Here is a 21,624-nt window from a genome sequence, read left to right as displayed (position 1 = left end):
TCCGTCGCAGGTCTCTATCGTAGAGTTTGCGTCCAGGTCAAAACTGTTAAGTTAGATAAGTTACAACCAGCGGAACCTTGCAACTTGATTTTTGTTAAGATAATGTTGGCAATAACTAGAAAACCTTGTCTTCAAATAAATGCAAAACATTTTTTAATTGCCTCATTAGGGTTTGTGATAATTCATGAATACCATTTTAACTACAAAATGTTATATTCCTTATAATTATCGCTACCCGACAACGGTAGTTTTGTTTTGAAGGTGTTAATGAGACATCCGGCTCTTGCTCGAGTCTGACTTGACGCTTTCTGTGCCATCAACGGGTTTGCGGGTAAATACGGCAGAAGTTATTTCACTAAAGTTTGGCGTCAGTTTCTTATTGTTTTTCGAGAGCTTAGGAGGAAATGGCGGCCGTCCTGCTGCAGGTTCTGGAGCGGACGGAGTTGAGTAAGCTCCCGAAAGCTGCCCAAAACAAACTCGAGAAGTTTGTGACGGAGCTGCAGAATGCTAACGAGGCGTTCAGGACACAGCATGAGCGCTTCAAGGCAGACAGTGGTGAGTAGCATCGACTAAGTTTAATTCAGTTTGCTGGCTAGCTTGTAAGCTAATACTAGATATACGTCATATCCACCAGCAGCTGTATATATTTTTATGTTTAGCTAGATTTGAGAGCGTGTGTGTTATACAGAGCTTGTAAGAGCCCGCTAACGGCAGCTAAAAATCGGTATAGGCCAGTTCTTGAAAATGAAAGAAGTAAACCACATGTTTTAAACGCAGCCTTTATTCAACACAATCGCGTCTTACATTAATTAAACATTACACGGCCTTTATTATCCCATTTCTGAGTCCCCGAGATCCCAAGAATTCCTCTAAATGATCAGGATGAAAGAGCATCCAGAAAAGAGTTACTGCTCGTCTCTGAGACAACTGGTTTGGAGCTAGAGCTCCTGCCTCCATGTTAAATGTAGACAGGGCCCACTTAAGGTTGTGATGAAACATAATAATGAGGGATACAGTGTCCTTCTATGTGTATGAACTGCTAATAGGAGTGTGATCCACGGTAGTTGACCAGAGCTGTCACTGTGCCCTTTATAACAACACAAATATTTGCAAAAACGCATGGGCTGCACTTCTTAACTTTTAGGCTCCTGTCTACTTACAACGCAGAGCTACAGAAAGGTTTAAAATTGACTAAACTAAACGGGAACCAGTTGTTGTTGATGATTAATTAGTACTGTTCAAATTTTCTGTTCATGTTAAACTTTCTCTGTCCTTACAGAACAACAGTATTTTGACATTGAAAAGAGACTAGCAGAGAGTCAGGAACACATCCTGTCTGCCACGAGAGACCTGCAGACGGTCAAGGAGGAAAACAAAAAACTCAGTGAGCTTTTGGACACACTGTATAGTATTCACATCCATTTTCTTGTCTATGTCTAGACGTGATAGTGAAGTAGTTTTGATGATCTAATATCTCTTCTGTACAGGTGAAGAGCTGAGCACCCTCAAAGGAATAGAAGGAGACACCAATGAACACAAAGCACCACAACAGGTAGACATGCTCGTACATGTCCTAAGGACATGGTGTTTTAATCATTGATATCTGCTAAGAAAGTTGCCAGATGTAAGTCATTGTATTATATATGTCCAATTTCTTGCAGTATATATACCAGTGCAGTATATTTATGTAATATAACGCTTAGAATAATTTGAAGGAGAATTTATATGAATTGTAAGTGAAATGATTTGTATTAAACAGCCAAACATGTGCCATTTATTTTAAATTGTATATTTTACCAGTATCTGTCTGTTTGTCTGTAGCAAACAAAAGCCAGGTATGAGATTGAGGCAGAGAAGAGAGAGCTGGAGAGGCTACTGGAGAAGAGAACACAGGAAGCGGAGAACCTTACTGGTAATCAACCAGTAGTCTAACATAGACATAAACTTAACCTTTCATGTAATCTTGCAAGCAGACATTTTTCACATTTATTTGCAGAGTTAAAATCTTTGCTCTTCTATTTTTTCATTGTGTGTGTTGCAGAGGATGTGAAACGTCTGAGCGAAAAGCTAACAGAAACCAACAAAGTCAAGATGGAGATGCAGTTAAAATTAGATGATTTATTATCAGCTGAGGCTTCTATTAAGGTACATATCAGATTCCACAGAGACCACCTCAGATCCATGTTAAAGTTGACTTGTGATTACCCATTGTGATTTTTTTTAGCACCGTGAGAAACGTATGGAGCAGGAGAAAGAGTTACTTGAGAAGAAGATTGAGTGGTTAACTGCAGAACTGAAGACCAAAACTGATGAACTGCTAAACACTAACAAAGACAATGGCAATGAGATACTGGAGCTGCAGGGAAGTCTGAAGAACAGCCAGGAGCAGGTAACCTGCAAACAACACAATATACAGCACCAATTGAACTACAGTACGAGGCATCACTATAAAGTTCTCCTAAACAGGTCACCAGGCTGGAGGGACAGCTTGCTTCACAAAAGGAAATTGGTGAAAGTCAGAGTAAAAGAGCTGAAGACCTCAACAATAAACTGAAACAGGTACAAACATTGTAGTGTTGTTTCATGTGAAGGATTGCACAAGTAGACTAGTGAAGATGCACTTGACAAATTTCAAATGTTTTTGTTCGTGGGAGAGAAATTACATATATGTAACACATATGTTTCCTTCTTTCCCCAGGCTAAAGATGAGCAGAGTGCAATGGAAGAGAAATACCGCAATGAGCTTAATGCTCATGTCAAATTGTCCTCACTCTACAAGGTGAGAGCCACTGCTGGGCACCAATAATAAATAGGTTTATTGTTTAAACATGATATTGCCCACATGTTAATTCTCTGGCTTAATTCATCGTCAAATAATTTTCACTAAAAACCTATTAATAAGAAGAAAGTACTAACCTTTTGTAGGGCTGGTGAGTCAGAATATGATGTACCGGTACATGTTTTTCTTTCCTTCAGGGAGCAGCAACAGATATGGAAACCAAGAACCAAGAACTGAACAGAGCAGTGGAAGAGCTTACCAAGCTGGTTAAAGAAATTGGAGAAAGTAAGACCTGGCCCATATGTGTACTGGGCACACTATTTAGTATGACAGCTTTTTCAAATTATGCACTGATGTCTCTGTAATTGCAGCCAATAAGACTTTAGAGAAAAAGGTGACTGAGGGAGAAGAAGGAAAGAAACAACTTGAAGCAGAGTTGAAGGAAAAAATCAACATGATGGAGAAAGAGTTGGAAAATGCTACAACAACAAATGCTGGCAAACACTGCTGTAAGAACACACACACACATGTTATACAGTGCAGAAAATGTATGTGAAAAAATTGAACCGCCATGATTCTGTACAGACCTTTCACTGTCACTGTTACCTCCAGTATGTATTGTTTTAAGGACTATATATAGAGTGTGTACACACACTCCTGATACTTGTATTTGTGTGCGCTTCACCCCAGGCATTCCCTCTTTTACCGAGGAGCAGTTAGATTCCATGTGTCCATCAGCAGCTGCAATTTCTGCAATTGTCAAGCCTGGCATGAAGTTCTTTGATGTGAGTGCACCAATGCAATACAACAAATATGTGGTTTATGTGAATATCCTGGAAATATTCAGCATCTTCTCTGTGCTCCGTATATATCTGACACACTGTGACTTATGGCAAAGAAGAAAGAATTTATGATCTAAAAGGATAAAAATAAACAGATTTGGTGTTGAGAAGAATAAACGTGATTTCTAATGCTGTCTGTCAGCAGCCCATTTTCTTTAAGCCAATTGTCGAACAATGAAGTGTTAACACCTCTCTTTGTTTTTTTATAGCTGTATAATGCATTTTCAGAGTGTCAGACACAGCTCCTGCTTGAGAAACAGGAGACCAAGAGAGTAAACAAAGTCCTGGATGAGATTGTCCAAGAGGTTGAGTCCAAAGCACCTGTCCTGAAGCGTCAGCGGGACGAGTATGAGAGCATGCAGAGATCTGCTGCCTCCATGTGGAACAAGCTGGAACAGGCTCGAAAGGTCTGTGTATGGTTTTTAATGCTTCCTTATGCACAAAACTTCATTCACATATTTGGTTTTAGATAACATGCTTTGTTACGTCTTGTATGCTGCCTTATATTTAGGAGATTTACAGTCTGCAGAAAGAGAAAGAGGAGTCCAAACAACTCTGTGACGTCCTGGAAAGAGAGAAATTGAGGATAGAGAGACAGCTAAAAGACACATCTACACAGGTACCAATCATATAAAGTCCATAGGTACATTGCAATGATAAAAACAAAATACTTCAGATTCCTTTCGATTCATTAAGATTCCTTTATTTACTATTTTGTTCCTGAACCAGGTGTGTGCTCTTCTGGTGGAGCTGGAGGAAGCTAGAGGTAACCAGGTGACAAAGGACGACACCAGCTCTGCCGACATTTCCAGCACCACAGAGGTCATCAGTCCCCAGCAGCTGTCTTTCCGCAGTGTGGGTGAACTGCAGAGACAGAACCAAAGCCTTTTGGGAAGGCTTAGAGAACTGGAGGAGGAGAAGGATCGACAGCAGAGCCTCATAACATCAACACGGTAGGATATAAACCTTACTTACACAGTAGACGATTTATATTAAAAGGTGTACTATTTCGTGCAAATATCTTTCAGTAGTTTTATGAAAATAATATATTAAATATAACCTATGACTGTCTTTCTCTCCAGAGTATCAGAGTTAGAGACTAGTGTGGATAAACTTCAGAAGGAAGTTGAAGAGCTAAAGGAACAGAGGAATCAGCAGAAACAGCTGGCTGATTCCAATGGCCGACAGAGAGACATGTACAAGGCCCTACTGACTCAGAGCACTGGATTCACCCTGCCTCCTCAAGGTGACATAGTCATACAGTATGACTTTTATGGAGAGGAGTCAGGAGATTTGTGTTAACAGAATGAGCTGACATTGTGTGTCTAGGTCAAGATAATGCACCCCAGCCTGCTCAAGTTCGACCATCAGTCCCTGCTACTCGCTCTACTCCACAAAGAGCTGCTGCCGCTGAGTCAGCACAGAGTGCTCAGGTTAAAGCTGCTGTAAAACAGGTACAGGTCCATGCACAAGCAAGACATTACTTTTCAAAGAGTAGCATAGGAAATGAGTGAATGTCCTAATTTTCAATGGTTTATATTATTTGTGCTTTCAGATCAATGATTCCTTCATTCTGTATAAGAAGGAGAAGGCAGAAAATGACAGGATGCTTAATGAAACCAACGACAGGCTGCAGAAGCAGGTAACAGAACTTGGGTCCAGGCAAGCCAAGCTCACCTCTCAACTTGAGTTCAGCAACAAGAGGTAGGTTCAAAAATCTATAAAATATATGTTTGTTTTTTTCACAAATTTCATCGTACAATAGATAAACATTTTGTATATGAACTCAAGTGAAGTCGTAAAGTACTCTACATTACAGCTCTTATTTCTGTAGAGTATAAGTTATGTCTGTTTTGCTTCTGTCAGGTATGAAATGCTCCAGGAGACTGTATCAGCATACCGCAGAGAAATCTCTGCCCTACAAGACAGGAACCAAAAAATGGCTGCAACAGCCCAACGCCATGAACATGTCATTCTCACAATGACCCAGGACCTGCGACAGGCCAATGAAAAACTAGCACTGAGCGAGGTAAGGGGTGAGAGCAGTAGGCATCAGTACGTATAGAACTGTAATGGGACATAAGTTTTTTAACAAAATGATGTGTCCTTGTGGAGATAAATATATAACAAATTTGATAAATAATCAAATCAAATCAATTTCTTAGAAGCACTGCCACTGTTTCTTTTCTGTGTATTTCTGCAGGTACGTATGGAGAACTTGACTAAAGAGAAAGACATGTTAAGACAAGCAGAAAGCAGACTGACGCAAGAGAAGGAAGCGATGCTAGCGGAGCAGCGTAACCAGAACCTGCTGCTCACCAACCTCAAGACCATACAGGTATCGTTTTAATTTTTTTAAGTAACTGAAACATCTTTTTATCTTATGTCATCTAGTCTTTTTGTACAGTAAAATCATAAGTAAGGAGGTGCGGCAGTAATTTTATAGTAAAACCATTTAATTTTCCCATTTACTTAATTTTCTCACAATTTATTCTTAAATGTCATGTTTGTCTAGTTAACAACAGAGCGTATAGAGACAGAGACCCGCCAGCAACTTAATAACAAGATTGAGCACCTGGAGACAGAGCTGGCATCAATGAAGACCAGGCTGGAGCAGGAAGTAGCACAGAGACATGCCCTCGGTCGCACTATGGATGTATGTCGAATATTGGCATGCAAACATTACCACGTATAGTGCTTTTGTAGAGTAAGCATAATCCTCTGTTGTTACTTTTTCAGGCCCAGCTGTTAGAGGCCAAGAAGCAACTGGAGACTCAAAACACCTTACAGCAGAAGACCAGAGAACTGTTGCGTGGCGCTGAGCAGCAGGTGGTAGCACTAAAAGCCCAGGTGGCATCTGCTTCTGCTACTACATCAATGTCTGAGACCAGTGCGACCTCAGCCGGCACCACCACTCCAGCTGGCAGAGCTGCATCCCTTAGAGCCCCACTAAGAGGTAAACAACTTATCTGCAGACTTGTGACTGTTGATCACAAATATTACTAAAACCCATCTTATACACAAGGACATCCACTTGTGAAGTACATCATCTGTAATTACAGTACACTTCAGATTATTTTTTTCCTGTGTGTACCCATAGTACGGTCTCCGGGGCCAGCAGCCTCCCAGCAGGCCAGCCAGTTAGAGCAGGAGCTTGCAGAGGTTAAAGGTCATCTGCGCACTGCTGAGGAGCAGATTAACAAATTAACAGAACGGCTGGAGAACGCTAATGAAACTGTGGAGCAGTACAGAGCTGTGGTACAGACTCTGGAAGACAGTCTGAAGAAAGAAAAGGAGGTAAAAGTCCCATGTTGCTGTGCTGTGTTACCATTGTGCTGTATGTTTGTCCTTTTCTCAAAACACCTTCACAGTAGAGTTGTTGGATGCTAAGGCAATCTTTGACAAACTTTCTCCAATAATCTTGTTTTTATTATTCATAACTGAGGTTTCTGCTTTTGCCACAAAGAGAAGCCACAGTTTGTCCAAATGTAGACTGACAATGTTTAAATATATGTCAATAAAAGTCTTTTTGAAAGCATGATTTAATCGTTGTTAATCTGGATCCTGCTCACCTCTAGTCTCGCTCTCCTCTGGAGCTTCGACTGAAGGAGTCAGTAGAAGTGCAGCAGCAGCTGGAGAAAAGGATTTTAGAAGCAGAGAAAGCGAAGCAGCAGCAGCAAGAAGAAAAGAGGAAGGCTCTGGATGCAGTGGAGAAACAAGTAAGTCTGTTTATTGACAGGTTCATTTTTTTTTTCAAGTCAAACCTGCTGTTTACATGCAGGTTTTGTTCTCGGTGCAGAACAAGAGCATTAAGATCAACAGACACCAATAAACTGCTGAGCTCTGCAGGGTTGCACACAAATCAGGGAACCAGTTTATAACTCAACTAAGACTAACTGTTTTTGTACACAGATGCATTTTTGCACTGACCTTTCTGTCAGTATTTAATCCTCAAGTATCTGGAGTCAATTTCCTTTCTGTCTTTGACCAGGTCATTGAGCTGCAGCGCAGCCTGAAAGCCAGTCAGGCAGAGCAGCAGGAGGCGCTGGAGAGATCCACTGCTGCTGTTACACTGGAACAGAAGGCCATACAGGAAAGCCTGCTACAGGTCCGTAAACATTTGTATATTGTCCCAGTCTGGATATGTCTACGACTCTTTTTTTATGTTTGAATTCATTGTTTGACCAACTGTAACAGACAAAGCTGGCTGGAGAGGCACAGGCTAAATACGAGCGGGAGCTAATGCTTCATGCTGCTGATGTGGAAGCCCTGCAGGAGCTTAAGAAAAGATCCCAACAAGAAGCAGCACAAAGAAGGGAGTTAGAGGAGCAACTGGCCAAGACTTCCTCCCTCCTCCAGGAGAAAGCAGCAGCTTGGAACACATTGGAGAGGCAGCTGAAGGTAGGACAAACCCAAGATTTGGGTAATTGAGAAGAAACTACACATCTGAGTCCAAACAGTTTTATAGTGCTTTAAAATTTAAAGCTGGCCTTTTTCTGACTAACTTTGTTATTTAAGGTAACAAAAATAAATTGTTCCTTACCCTTAGGAGGAACTATCAAGCCAGAGCAGGCGCTGTGAGGAGCTGGGGAAGCAGAATACTTTCTTGCACGAGCAGATGGATGAAATGGCCTCCAAGAACCGACAGCAGCAACAGCAACAGCAGCAGCTGGACCTGTCATTCAGCGAGGAAGGGAAGACCACTGAACAGATACTTGAAATTCTCAGGTACTGCATTATAAGCAGGCAACACCGTGTTTATTTTCTGGACGAGTCATTCCAGCTTCAGTAGCAGTCAGAAATGTCACATGTCTGTATTCACTCTAGTAAACATGCTCTTGTGGTTTAGGTTTGTGCGGCGGGAAAAGCAGATCGCTGTGGCTCAAAGTGAGGCATCTGAGGGAGAAGCTCTTCGCTACAAGGAGCGAGTGAAACACCAAGACAGAGAGTTAAAAGAGCTGCAGGAATCTTTGAATGCTGAGAGGGAAAGGATGCAGGTAGGAAATTAATGAATAAATGAATGAACACAAAATGTTCCACACACCATTCTTTCATTCAAAGTCTTGTCACTTGAATAGAGTGAAGAATAATAGCTGTATATTATATGAATTTTAACTGATCTGTCTCTCTGGCCTCCTTCCTTCTCTCAGGCTACAGCCAAGACACTGGCCCAGCAGGAAGAACAGCTGAAGAAGATGGAGACTATTGGTGCTCTTCAAGAATTGAACAAGATGTTGAAAATGGACAAAGATAAACTGGAGCAGGAGCTGCAGCAAGCTCAGGCCAAAGTAAGATCCAGGTGTTAGATTACTAGAAAAGTGCGATTGACTACACGCAGCTGAATAATACAGGTCTTTCAAGAAGCATTTTGTTAATTCATAGATAGGACTTGTCCCAAACATGTATGTACATATTTGGGTGTCAGAAATGGATCAATGAGAAAGTTGTAGTAATGGCAATCATGACAGAGCTGCTATTTTATATGTGCTTAAGTTTCATTTGGCTTAGTCAAAAAACGTTTGTGCAAACAGAAGTTAAAGAGCACACAGTGTCACGCCTGAGTCTAGGACAATTGAAAATAAAGTGAGGGGCAGAGAGTGACTTCTGAGTAAAAATGCTACTACTATTTAGGTTTCATTTAGGTTCATGTTGATGTAATTTCTGTTTGTAAGGTGACAAAGCTCCAGTCGGACATCAGCCCGCTGCATCACTCGTTGTCTCAGCTGTCAGAGAAAAACTGCTCCCTGCAGGCTGATAAGCGACTCCTGGAGGAGGACCTCAAACGCTGGAAGAACAGAACACAAGTAATTAATTGTATATACATGTGTTTATGTGTCATCTGTTCCACTAGACTTCTTCAGTCCTTACATGCTGTTCATTTATTTTATTTATTATCTTTTGATCTAAACTTTACTGTGTTGACCTTCCATAGTCGCTGCTTAGTCAACAGAAGGATGGCGACCTGGAGGAAAAGCAAAAACTGACCAATGAGAGAGAGGCTCAGCAGAAGCGCATCGCACAGCTAGCTGAAGAGGTGGCCAAGCTAAAGACGGAACTGGCCAGGTGTAGATGCAACACACACACACACACACACACATTGAAACCTTTAATGATCATAAAACCACAATGCAGCATTAAATTCTAAGTGTATTTGGCCCATTAGTAGATATTCAATAAGAGTTTATACTTATATAAACTGACTGAGAATATTTTGTTTATCAGATCCAGTGGCAGCAATAACTCTGCTCAGTCTCAGATGCAAGCCCTCAGAGACGCTGTGGCACGTCTAACGTCAGAAAGAGACACTGTGAGGAAAGACCTGGAAACAAAGACCAACGACATCCTGGAGAAAAACAAGACCATCACACAAGTCAAGAAGATTGGGCGACGCTACAAAACCCAGTATGAGGAACTTAAAGCCCAGCATGACAAGGTGAGAGTGGGCTTTGTTTTAGCGGTAAGCCACCAAGTGAGGACGGGCAAAATTAAAAATGAGGAATTATTTTTGTGTGTTGCAGATGGTTTTGGAAACGGCAGGTAAACCAGGAGGTGAAGCAAATCCTAGTCAGGAACTACAGCAGGCATTCAATAAAGCTCAGGAGGAGCTCAACAAGACCAAAGAGGAACTGAACACCCTGAAAGAAGATGTGCAGAAAAAACAGGAAGAGGTGAGGATAGGATACATATGATTAATGGAACATCAGGATTTTATAGATATTTAGTGAATGACTATGTTGGCAACAGCTCAGGTGACGTTCCTTTATAAGTGCATAGTCAAGTTTATCAGTCCTAACTTACTGCTTTATATATATGCACTGACTCATTGAAATTGTGGCCAAGAATTAATCTGATTCAATTGTAGCAACAAAGAAATCGTCTCTATTGTTGGTGTCATACTAAAGCGCTAGGGTTGTTAATTAGAATGTTGCCTCTGAAGACACACATACATAGTCACAACTGTTTTAATGTTTAAACCTGTTGCTGTGAAATTTGATTTGTGTCACCAGACTCAGAAGTCCCAGCGTGAGTTAGACAGTGCCCTGAAGGAAACTCAGCAGACCAAGGACAAGCTGCAGGAGGTTCAGAACCAGCTAACACAGGTAATGAAGCATATACACATTCTTCGAAAAAATGGAATGTGAAGATGCAAATAAGACCGGAAACACATTTTAAATGCTGTACGATGAATAGAAAATAGTTTGTTTATGACAGGGGGAATATCAGAGTCAGTAGTAAAATTGCTCCTTTAGTCATCACTTGTTTGATTTTTACAGGTTCAGTCCCAGTTGTCCCAATCACAGTCTCAACTGCAGCAAAATCAGAATCAGCTGACCCAGACCCAGAAAGAGCTCCAACAAGCCAAGACCCAGGTCCAGCAGGTAAGTAGTGCTGGCAGGAAACTAACTTACAATACAAAAAAACAACAAAGTTATCTGACAATATTTTAAATCACAGGTACAAAACCAATTGAAAGCCACTCAATCTCAAGCTCAAGCTCGTCAGAATCAGATTCTGCAAATCCAGAGGGAGCTCCAGCAGTCTAAAGAAGTCCAGCAGCTCAACCTCACTCGTCAGGAAGAGCTTCAACAGAGTCACAGCCAGGAAGTTGTCAATCTCAAGACTGCTCTAAGCCAAGCAGAAAGCAAAGTGAGGATTAGGGCCTGCCTCATAACTGTCATGCAGAATCTGGTGTCTAGTTGGGTGGTTGGATATTATTAATTAAACAGAGTTTATACTTTCATGTGAATACAAGCAACTGAGAAATAACAATATATTTTGGGGGGCTGAACTGATATTACATTGTACTTGTATTTTCTCTAAACAGGTGACTGAGCTCAAAGGGCAGCTTGAGAGTCTGCATACGGTTGGTGTTTATTATAAAATTCAACCTATAATATTATACAAGTTTATTCCATATTCCTTACATGCCTCACCAAAAATGTGTCCACTTTGTCTGCTCTGTCAGACGGTTGCTGAGCGTGACGCATGCAACAAGAATCTGCAGGAGCAGCTAACTGAAGCCAAGCAGGCTAACGAAGCTGGCCGAGCCACACCCAGGCCACATCCCCAGGCCAGTGATGCTACTGCAGCCAGTGATGCAAACCAGGCACTACAAGAGGAGCTGGCAAAACTCAGACACGAGGTACAAAACATGTTCGATTATATGAAGAATAATGGGCACGTTTATCTACCTCTTGCGAAAATGATATAATATTTGTGTGTTTGCAAGCCTTTACAAGCAACAGCTGTAAGATGGTAAATTGTTGTTCCATAGCTGTCTGAGACGAAGAATCGAGAGGAGCAGATTAAACAGCAGATGGCTGACAAAGAGGAAAAGACTAAAAAGGCCTTCCTTGGAGCCAAGACCAAAATCAACTTACTAAACAGTCAGTCACAGTTTCACCAACCTAAAGAAGATCTTGTGTCACACATTTTTACATGTGTCACGTGAACCCTTATCTTACAGATGCTAAAGAGCAGCTCAGTCGGGAGGTGGAGGAGCTTATACAGAGTAAGGAAGAACTAGAGGTGAGGATGAGTGCCCTCAAGTCTCAGTATGAAGGTCGACTTCTTCGGCAAGACAGAGAACTGAGAGAGCTGAGAGGTGCACAGACACACACTGACCCCAGAGATGAACAACAGGAACAGGGTGGAGTGAAGGTACATGGATCAGGCTAGACAGAGAAATGAGTGATGCGATTTATCATTGACTTGACAATAAAAGAGACAATGACTTATCAGCTATATGACTGTCATCTCACTGTGTAGGTGGGTGACCAGCCCAAATCAGCGGACCAGAGACAAATATCTTTGAAAAGCACAGCTCAAGACAGAGGATGGTAACTAACTGATACTAGACTTGTAAATGATTGTTTTTTTTTAGTCAGTGGGTGTAACCTATCGATTTAATTTATATATTCATGCTCAGTTCCAGCATGTCAGAGCCGCCCACTGCTAATATCCGCCCTACCCAAAGTACTCCATCTCCCAGCAACAAGCCTAGCCCCTCAACTGGCAGCAAGGCCACGCCGCGTGCCAGCATTCGACCCATGGTTACCCCAACAACTGTCTCCATTCCGACGCCTACTGCCACTGTTATGCCAACTACACAGTCTGAAAGCCAAGAAGGTGAGAGAAGTACAGTAGAACTTAGTAGGGGATTGTTGTTGCTTTAAAGACTTTGAATAAAAAACTAACAGTACATCTCTCGGTTAGTGCTGCTGAGTGTGGGAGCCTCAGTACACTCTACCACCTCCAGCCTGGTGAATGCACCCACCTCTATAACGCAGCCAACCAGCACACAGACCACAGCATTTGTCCAGCCCACCCAGCAGCAGGCAACCAATCAGGATGCAGGGCCCAGCATTGAGGTTGAGCGACCAACTACATCCTCACTGATGGGAGCAGGTTAGTTTAACCATTTCCCACCACTACTTTAGCTTTGGATACCTATCCTCAGGCCACATGTGAATAGTGAAGATGCTCTGGTCTTACGAGCTGATAGTGTTTTTACTATTTGTCATATCTGTTGGACTGTAGATAGTTTTTGTGTTAACTGATGTCCTTGGGTGTGTGTATGTGATCGTTATGACGGAAAGCAGGAACAAAGCGTGGCAGAGAGAATGAGGAGGAAGAGGAGAGCAGACCAGAAAGCTCACACACACCACCGACCACCAAAAAACTACGTCTTAAACCAACTATTGCAATGCAGGTATGGCCCTGTTGTTTGAGGATTCAATTAGAGTAACATCAGATGGACATGTCATGCAATAAAAACTCTGATAAAAACTGATCAAAAGGCTTAATGGCTTGATTCTCTCAAAGATTTGTTGTATTTGTTGTATTTGAATGTAGTGTTGAAAATGTAGTGCTTCCAAACCAAACCTGTTCCTGTGCTTTTACTAAAACACACACACTGTTCTGGTTTACCTTAGTGGATTCCATACCGATGTGATACGCCAATATGGGGATGGTGTATTTAGCTCTAAGTGATCTTGGTGTTCAAACCAGTCTTATTGCTTGTCCTTTTTTGTGCATTTCAGATGGAAGGTGATGAGGAGATGGAAGGAGAGATGCGGGATGAGGAAGAGCGACAGGATTCACCAGATGACGCTCAGGTCAGTCGCTAATGAAAGGAACAGGATAAGCTAAGGAAGGTGTTACTATATGGCAGGAAATGTGTCACATGCCTCCACGAACAACATGTGGACCCACAACTGTGGGTCACACCAGTATGACCAGATTTTAGATATTCCCACATTGATTAAAATGTTAAACTGGTTTATGTTTGGGACTTAGGCACTTCCAGAGGAGGAATTCCCGGTCTTGGCTGACAACGATGAGGACATTGAGGAAGAGGGTGCGTCACAGTCAGTCCCCTGCGATCAGATGTCCTCTCAGGGCTCCATAGTCCGGGACGTGATTGTGATTGACACAGACAGCGAGAGCCGTGAGAGCAAAGAGGGCGAGGAAAAGCAGGAAGATGCCGATGACAAAGAGGAGGAGGAGGAGGAAGAAGAGGAGGAGGAGGAAGAGGTTGGTTTTTTTGACTTGCAAAAGATTCTTTGATGATGCTTTGATTTGTTGTCTGAAGTAAAAAAAACACATCTGTCTGTTTCCACCTCAGTATAAAGATGAGGAAGATGACGATGATGAAGATGAGGATGGTGCTGGTTATGGTGGAATGAGAGGAGGAAACGAAAGTAATGAGGCGAGCAGGGAGGCTGAGGGAGAAGACGACCCATCAGGACCTTCCAGAACTGAGGAAAATGTGTGTGGGACGTCTTCAGACTCCCAGCGTCCCTCTGAGGCGTCACACAGTGGTGAGCTTGGCCACCCACATACTTCCAAAACCACCTACACATAACCCAGCACATATGTAATATACTGTTGTTATCATTCTGTCCAGGGAACAACAATACCTAAAAACTCTAAAAACTGAGAAAAGCTCATTGTTCTTTAACAATCTCAAAAACTGTTTTGTAAACTCTAAAAACTGAGAAAAGCTCATTGTTCTTTAACAATCTTAATCGTGTGTGTGTGTGTGTGTGTGTGTGTGTGTGTGTGTGTGTGTGTGTGTGTGTGTGTGTGTGTGTGTGTGTGTGTGTGTGTGTGTGTGTGTGTGTGTGTGTGTGTGTGTGGAGATGATCTGAGCATGTGTTTTCACTCTGGGATTCAGAGCCAAGATGCTCTGCAAGATAATAAGTAATAAATTATAAGTAATAAAAATCACAAGTTTTTATTTTTCTTTAAACTTGAATTCGGATGAGTCTGGTTCTCTGGTGATACATATCGAAAGCAAGGCAACTTTCTACTTATTGATTATTGCTTCTTATATTATTGTTTTTTAAGAAAATGATTTAACTCATTACTCATTCCAATGTTGTTGGCAACTCCCTAGAGCCTTGGTTCTAGGAATCTGGCTTGTTTGAGTGGTTGGGGTCTAAATGATAAGATAAACATTAGCCACAAGGTCAATGCACTGACAGTATGTGATCTGTGGCACAGCTGCCTGGAGGCAGAAACCAGTAAGTTATTATAAAGTTTAGAATATCCATCCAACATTTTACTTTGCTTCATGCACATAGGTCCTAACTATATTGTTCAAGTAAGAGAAGAAGATGTATTTCAGTGTTCATTGTTACATATATATATATTACATTTTCTTATCATTTTATCTTGATTGTGGCCAATCATTATTATTTTTAAGACAAATTATTAAGACAATAAGAAGGCCCCAGAGTGTGTGTGTGTGTGTGTGTGTGTGTGTGTGTGTGTGTGTGTGTGTGTGTGTGTGTGTGTGTGTGTGTGTGTGTGTGTGTGTGTGTGTGTGTGTGTGTGTGTGTGTGTGTGTGTGTGTGTGTGTGTGTGTGTGTGTGTGTGTGTGTGTGTGTGTGTGTGTGTGTGTGTGTGTGTGTGTGTGTGTGTGTGTGTGTGTGTGTGGTTTAGTTTAACTATTCTGAAATATGCTCATGTGATTAATTCCTTTGTTTCAGGTGAAGGCAGCAGTAGCCATACATCAGACTCTGACTCCCTCAGAGAGCCTGTGCACCTCCCCCCAGCCGCCTCCTTGTCCTTGGGACCTTCCCTCACTTCTTCACTCACACCTCGCCTTCCCCATCCCCGTCGGCTCTCTCACTCCCTCCCACCAAGGCTCTATATCCAGCCTCCGGCTTCAGAGCTGGGGCCTCCACACACACAGGTACATTAGGTTTAGTGTGTCACATGGCCTTGAATCTCTCAGCTCGCAAACTGCAAAATATATGTATCAATGTTTATGTATATAATTATCCATCAGCGACAGTCCTCCCAGCTGCGCAGACCTTCAGTAGGACGTGGACTTCAATTAACTCCTGGAATAGGCAGTACGGTAAGGAAGTGTGAGGAAATTGTTTATATCTGTTCAGTGATGTTACTTATCATTGTCACACTTACCGTTACACTGTTAATGTTCAAGCCAGTATTGTTTTATGCATTACAGCAACATTTCTTTGACGATGACGACCGGATGGTTCCCAGCACTCCCACTCTGGTGGTCCCTCACCGCAATGATGGCTTCGCTGAGGCTATACAGTTAGTATAATAGTAATAGTTATGATGTTCCAGTCAGATAAATACAGTCAGTACTAAATCAGTAGGAATCAACAAACAAAAATACTTATTTATGTAAGTCATTTCCTTAGTTCTCCTCAGGTAGCAGGTCTGTCCACCAGGTTTAGGTTTGGTCCTCCAGAAGACCTGCTGGCTCAGACATCAGCCTCACACTCTGACCTGGGACAGCTGGCATCTCAAGGAGGTACACAAAAGTGGTGAGATCATCATAGTCGGGGGATTCCCGTTTATGACACTTTAATTGTATGTTGTAGGTTTGGGAATGTACGAGTCACCCCTGTTCCTGGCTGCTCACGATGAAGATGGAGGAGGAAGGAGCGTGCCCACCACACCGCTCCAAGTGGCTGCACCAGGTAAGACACACACTGTCAAACCCATTGATAAATGCTACATCAGCGTTTCTAACTTTCAGTCTTTTATCAGTGACAGTGTTCACAGAGTCTGCACCCTCGGACAGTGGTGACAACATGTCCTCCCAGTCTGTTCCTATGGTAACGGCCTCTACTAGTATGGCTACACCTGCAGACGACGGAGATGAGGTCTTCATGGAGCAGGACAGAGAAGGGTAAGCAACAGTATGTGACCATAACTCTAAATGAATTACACTCAGACTGCTCATAGATTTATTATTTAGAGTTTCTTGACATTCTAGAAACTTAAATGAAGGTGTGACTTGCAACAAGCAGTTATGGTGGAAAGTTTTCTTTTAATTAAACCATGTTCAGAATAATGTTTTATTATGGACCCTCATGTGACGTTGTCTTTTCTTCAGTGCTCGTATTGAATCTCCTTTAGAGGGTCAGTCAGATATGGACCCAGCCGGACAGCAGAGTGATGATGCATCACTGCCATCCACCAGCCAAGAACCTGGTAATTTATCCTGTTCACGTCCCTTGTGTCTATAATACAGTTCAACTAACAAAATCCATTTCAACTTGAAATATATGATATAACATAACTTACAAATATGATTTGTATTACAGCTTTAGCTAAAACAATGAAAACACAGGAGTGGGAGTAAGGAGAGACACCCATTAGGACAGAGTTATTGGTTCAACTTTTAAATTTGTGTCTTTGTTGGTAGACACCAGCAATGTTCCTCAACGCCGCACACTCCCCAGTCAGCCTCTGATCAGCAGCATGACCGGCAGAGGAGGCAAAGCAGGGAGAGGGGAAGCCAGGACGTTACTCAACCGCAGAGGTAAAAGTCTTGGTAATGGAACTTCTGCACAATAGTCACTGAATATGACAGAAGCACTTAGAGCAGAACTTGTTTATTGAAATGCAGTAAGCAGAGCAGCATTACATATTACAGGAATACTCATGATCATCTGGCATTTATTTTAAAATTCGTTCTTCCAAAAAAAATAATTGTTTGCTTTCCAGGAACCATGTCTAGAGGAGGAAGGGGGGGAACAATGAGTAGAGGAGGCATCTCATAATGCAGATCTTAGCAGCCAATCCTGTCAAAGAAGAAAATGTAGGCTAATGCGTAATTGGCTAAATTCCTGAATTAGGATTTATTTTTTTGGTCCAATCAAATGCAAAACATCAGACCCTTGTCTTAAAATGCAGTTAGTGAGTTGTACTTCTTCTGTCAGGTGTATTCAGATGAGTAGCTCTTTTTAGTTTCTACATTTTGTTTTATCATTGTTTTGTTTATAAACATGTTGTAATAATAAAGTAGCAGCAATATATAAAAATGTCTTCAGTGTCCTTCCACGTGTGACATAAAACCCTTTAAAACATAGATCAGCAAAAGCATCACTGACTCCACCTGTTCTGGACTCCACATTTGTGGCCTAAAAAGGTGGTATTTACCCACTGCACAATCAAATGCAACCAAGCTTTACATTTTCACAAAAATCGAGACATCACTACTTTTATTTCAATTGACTCTGAAGTCATGCTGTGCTAAAGCGGAAACAAGAAGTGCAGTTACTGTATCTCCCAATCAGGGACAGCGCAGCCAGACTGTGATGGAGTTGGGTGGCCGGTGAACACTCTGGGTTCTTGTGTTGGTTGCCATGGCGTCCGGGCTGAGGATAGGTACAAGAACTGAAGATGGGTCAGGTTGGGTTGGTGCTGGCCAGTTGTCTGCGATGTGGACGCTGAAGAAGAGTGCTGCAGAGACAACACAGGTTCAAGCCATTTAAATCGTATGGTTCGTGTTTAGTGTTAATCGTTGAAAGGAGTTCTTACGTCCAGTGAAGACATAGTGGTGGTATCTGTCGCTCCTTTGGGGGCTGGGCATGGACAGAGCTGACGTCACCGGGTTGGGGAATCCCTTCAGAGACACTTTGATGCTGATCTCTCCACTCAGGAGAACGTCTGGGTGTGAGAAAGAAATGCTTGTGTAAATAATTACACATAATCAGTCCAGCTGAGCCTGATGACACAGGGTGAAACGTTTTCATTCAGACAGGCTGTATGAAAATGCAATCAATATATAAAATAAATGAAGATAAATACATTTAGCTAACGTGATATTTGCTTCATTACTAACCAGCTGCTCGTGGCAGCTGTGTCTTCAAAGAGCTTCTAGCGCTGCAGGACGGAGTGCTGTCTGGTGAGAAGGTGAACCTCTGAATGACGTCTCCTAGGCAACGGGTCAAGCTACAGTTAGCTGAGGTATAACTGAGACTTTGAATCTAGTACTTATTTAATACCCGACCTCCCCACCATTGTTAAAGAAGTACACCGTCTCCAGTGAGCTCCTGGTGGCTGGTACTGCCAGTGCAGCACTGATTCTTCCCATCACTCCTGGGAATTCAGAAGCTAGAGGTTTGGGAAATCCCTGCTCCATGACCATGTTCTCATCAAAACGCCAGAGCTGGTCTCCCTGGATGAGGCGGGTGAAAAGGAGAGATGCTTAGTAACAGGGCTGGTGGTGTAGCTGCTACCCTCTATGCCTCTCCCTGCCATCCCAGCTATCAGTCCGGAGTGACCTTGGAACATGTACTTTGATGATGTAGGTGTTTCTGTGGCAGTTGCTGCGTGTGAAGACGGTGGTGACGGGAGCAGGGACGCCCAGAGTGTCTGTGATTCCCTGTGGAGGACCCACGGTGCGAGTGACGGGGTCGACCGACCAGAACAGCTCGCCTGAGACAAACACCACACATTGTTCCTCCATCAGTAAACGCAGGCAAACGTGAGGTAACGTTACAGCGAATGCAATGACCTTTAAATATGAGCAGCGTCCCATTGCTGAGAGCTGTCAGTGCGTTGATGGGAGAATCGCTGCACAAGCCTAGAAACACACACAACACACAGCATACAGAACTGCCATTAAACCTGCCAGAACCTTAGACATGTATAAACAGACTATAAACCATGCTCTCCACCTATGCCTGGTGCTTCTGTGCCTCCCTCCACCACAGAGAGCCCCAAGGCCTGGGCCCCATCCTGCATGGTGCTGGGTCGGGGCCTGTACGCGGCAGGGCTGCTCAGACCTGTGAATTTCCATAACATAATAAAACACTAAACGCATCTAGGAGAATGATTTACAGTAAAAGATGTTACTGGTAAAAATCCACCCTTAAATAAACAACTCCTTGTTTTTGACCTTGATGTGGCCCATACGGAGCTCCGTGGCTCACAGGTGCACCATAGCCATGCGGAGAGGAGCCCCGTGCTGAGTTTGGAGACGTAGGGATGGACGCTGGGAGCACACCTGTAGGGAGACACATTCTCTAATGATGAGCCAGGCACTGTGTTCATATAATTATTTAATGAAGACTGATAGTGGAAGATTGCGATAAAAAGAAAGGAATTCCCACCGTGTTGTAACTGATGAGTTGATACTGCAGAACGGGCAGGTAGACGGCCAAGGAGGCCGAACGCACCTTGACCAATATGATAATAAATATATACGACATTATGAAAAGACATACTTGTTACATAGGAATAATATCACAATGAGACTGGAGGATATTATTATAGAGTCTTTCAGACAAAGACCTTGAGCTGCGTCTCACCTGTGAACCACTCCTCGCTCTCACTGTTAGACTCTTTGCTGCTCCTCTGTGGTTTACGTTTGCCTGAGTTAAACAGAATAGGAATAACATCACAAATAACTAAAGCTTGAACACTGTTTGAACTTAATAAACCTTGCTTTACTATCAGGTTTGAATAATGAGTATACGAGATCTATACAGTGATATGAATGGAAAAGAGTAAAGCTGTGCTGCCAACCTGCAGACGCTGCCGTCACATGCTGGGAGGTCCTGGGGTGTGACACGCTGGCATCTGTGGACACAGAGACAACACACATGATGCCCTGTTGCTTTATTTTGTGTTTTTTTTAAGAGCGGTTGACGATCCTCACCGCAGTGCAGCCGGTAGTCACGGCAGCAGGTGTTGTAACCGATGCACAAAGGATCACAGTCACAGGGCTGACCACGCCTGAACGCCTCACCACAGCGACCCAGGCAGGACTGAGCTGAGGACGACACACACACACCAGCACGCTGTCACCTCCGCCTGTCAGAGGGAGGCGTGCCGATCGACGATCAGCGGCGTGTTACCTGTGGTGCAGGTGCTCTCAAAGTCTGGGCAGCACTCGTGGTGTTGCAGGCAGCTGAAGTCGCAGGCGCACTGCTGACCTCTGGTGTACACCTCCCCACAACGACCCGCACAGCTGCCTTCAAAGACACGCAGGATTCAGCACAAAGTGCCAGAGAGGGCGGCTGAATTCACAGGTTGGTGCCGCACTCACCTGGTCCAGCAGCGGCAGCAGAGGTCACAGCGAGGCCGAGCAGCAGGAGCCACATCTTCATCCTCCTCGTTTTTAACCTAGACTCAACGGTAGCTGTGACTCGGAGTCAGTTACCTCGTCAGTGTGTCAGGTCTGCTCTTTTCTCACAACCTGCTGGGCTGTTGGCTTTATAGAGGAGACCAAGGCCCTGAGACACTATTACACACACACACACACACACACACACACACACACACACACTACACCCCAGCACTAATTAAAAGCTGCCAAAGCACATTTAACCTTACCACACTGGCCACAAATGAACTCCCACACAAACTGCAGTAACGTCTTTCAAAAGAGACCAAAGAGCATCAGGCTCCATTTACTGTTACTGTTGTTTCAGCCTTTTAATCTTTGCATTTTTGGATATTTATTTTTATCTTTTCAATTATCACCTAGTCATAGTAGTCATAGTTCTACAATACATCATGACACTGTTTTTCATGTGGTTTTAACATGTGGCCTTTCAGTTGTTCTGGGTCATAAAACGTGTCTACACATGTCTTGCGATGAAAAGAGATGAAAAATGAGAGGGGTCAACGTAGTGACAGCTCACTGTGGTGTGATGTGGATTCAGAATGTTCTACAGTGCCTTAATTCATTGTATCTGACTATATTATTAGCAATGCCAA

At 43.0% G+C, this 21,624-nt stretch overlaps 2 protein-coding genes across 3 annotated transcripts; one reads left to right on the top strand and one right to left on the bottom strand.

The window, feature by feature from the left end:
* The first annotated feature begins 278 nt into the window (after window positions 1-278).
* Window positions 279-17,940, top strand: LOC114844093 (nucleoprotein TPR-like). 2 transcript variants are annotated; one of them, XM_029131174.3, is made up of 55 exons: window positions 279-555; window positions 1,280-1,384; window positions 1,488-1,552; window positions 1,822-1,912; window positions 2,042-2,145; window positions 2,225-2,389; window positions 2,467-2,559; window positions 2,699-2,779; window positions 2,977-3,064; window positions 3,151-3,288; window positions 3,470-3,564; window positions 3,831-4,028; window positions 4,133-4,240; window positions 4,351-4,574; window positions 4,704-4,867; window positions 4,951-5,075; window positions 5,177-5,325; window positions 5,488-5,650; window positions 5,825-5,959; window positions 6,137-6,277; window positions 6,361-6,577; window positions 6,722-6,918; window positions 7,200-7,340; window positions 7,613-7,729; window positions 7,819-8,022; window positions 8,171-8,349; window positions 8,471-8,618; window positions 8,772-8,909; window positions 9,294-9,425; window positions 9,554-9,684; window positions 9,844-10,054; window positions 10,140-10,289; window positions 10,629-10,721; window positions 10,896-11,000; window positions 11,077-11,268; window positions 11,447-11,485; window positions 11,588-11,764; window positions 11,897-12,008; window positions 12,089-12,282; window positions 12,391-12,461; window positions 12,551-12,750; window positions 12,838-13,029; window positions 13,224-13,333; window positions 13,665-13,739; window positions 13,921-14,157; window positions 14,249-14,444; window positions 15,618-15,823; window positions 15,920-15,991; window positions 16,103-16,194; window positions 16,305-16,417; window positions 16,488-16,586; window positions 16,657-16,798; window positions 17,006-17,103; window positions 17,318-17,434; window positions 17,620-17,940. In XM_029131174.3, exons 1-55 carry the CDS (start codon window positions 405-407, stop codon window positions 17,673-17,675), a joined length of 7,536 nt encoding a protein of 2,511 aa, XP_028987007.1. In that variant the 5' UTR covers window positions 279-404; the 3' UTR covers window positions 17,676-17,940. The 2 variants fall into 2 exon arrangements, with proteins under 2 accessions (XP_028987007.1, XP_028987006.1); XM_029131173.3 differs by having other exon boundaries at window positions 280-555; window positions 13,221-13,333.
* Window positions 17,752-21,088, bottom strand: prg4a (proteoglycan 4a). The gene is made up of 14 exons (XM_029131175.2): window positions 20,951-21,088; window positions 20,760-20,876; window positions 20,561-20,674; window positions 20,428-20,481; window positions 20,211-20,273; window positions 20,013-20,078; window positions 19,799-19,906; window positions 19,578-19,685; window positions 19,415-19,483; window positions 19,196-19,335; window positions 18,916-19,075; window positions 18,740-18,832; window positions 18,436-18,564; window positions 17,752-18,357 (listed from the first exon to the last, which is right to left on the bottom strand). The coding sequence occupies exons 1-14, from the start codon at window positions 21,009-21,011 to the stop codon at window positions 18,188-18,190; spliced, it is 1,452 nt and encodes a 483-aa protein (XP_028987008.1). The 5' UTR covers window positions 21,012-21,088; the 3' UTR covers window positions 17,752-18,187.
* Between the last annotated feature and the right edge of the window lie 536 nt (window positions 21,089-21,624).

Source organism: Betta splendens, chromosome 17, assembly GCF_900634795.4.
Source record: "Betta splendens chromosome 17, fBetSpl5.4, whole genome shotgun sequence".
NCBI lineage: Eukaryota > Metazoa > Chordata > Actinopteri > Anabantiformes > Osphronemidae > Betta > Betta splendens.
Note: the sequence above shows the minus strand (reverse complement) of the source record. Positions and strands in the feature narration are given on the sequence as shown.

What these genes read in the sequence shown, in the direction of transcription:
- LOC114844093 (XM_029131173.3), top strand. Translation starts at nt 405, where the DNA reads ATGGCGGCCGTCCTGCTGCAGGTTCTGGAGCGGACGGAGTTGAGTAAG. An exon ending in TTAAAGCTGCTGTAAAACAG is followed by an intron (nt 5,076 to 5,176) that starts GTACAGGTCCAT and finishes TTGTGCTTTCAG; the next exon opens with ATCAATGATTCCTTCATTCT. An exon ending in CTAAAGACGGAACTGGCCAG is followed by an intron (nt 9,685 to 9,843) that starts GTGTAGATGCAA and finishes TTTGTTTATCAG; the next exon opens with ATCCAGTGGCAGCAATAACT.
- prg4a (XM_029131175.2), bottom strand. Translation starts at nt 21,011, where the DNA reads ATGAAGATGTGGCTCCTGCTGCTCGGCCTCGCTGTGACCTCTGCTGCC. An exon ending in AACTCATCAGTTACAACACG is followed by an intron (nt 19,907 to 20,012) that starts GTGGGAATTCCT and finishes GTCTCCCTACAG; the next exon opens with GTGTGCTCCCAGCGTCCATC. An exon ending in GGTGTACTTCTTTAACAATG is followed by an intron (nt 18,833 to 18,915) that starts GTGGGGAGGTCG and finishes CCCGTTGCCTAG; the next exon opens with GAGACGTCATTCAGAGGTTC.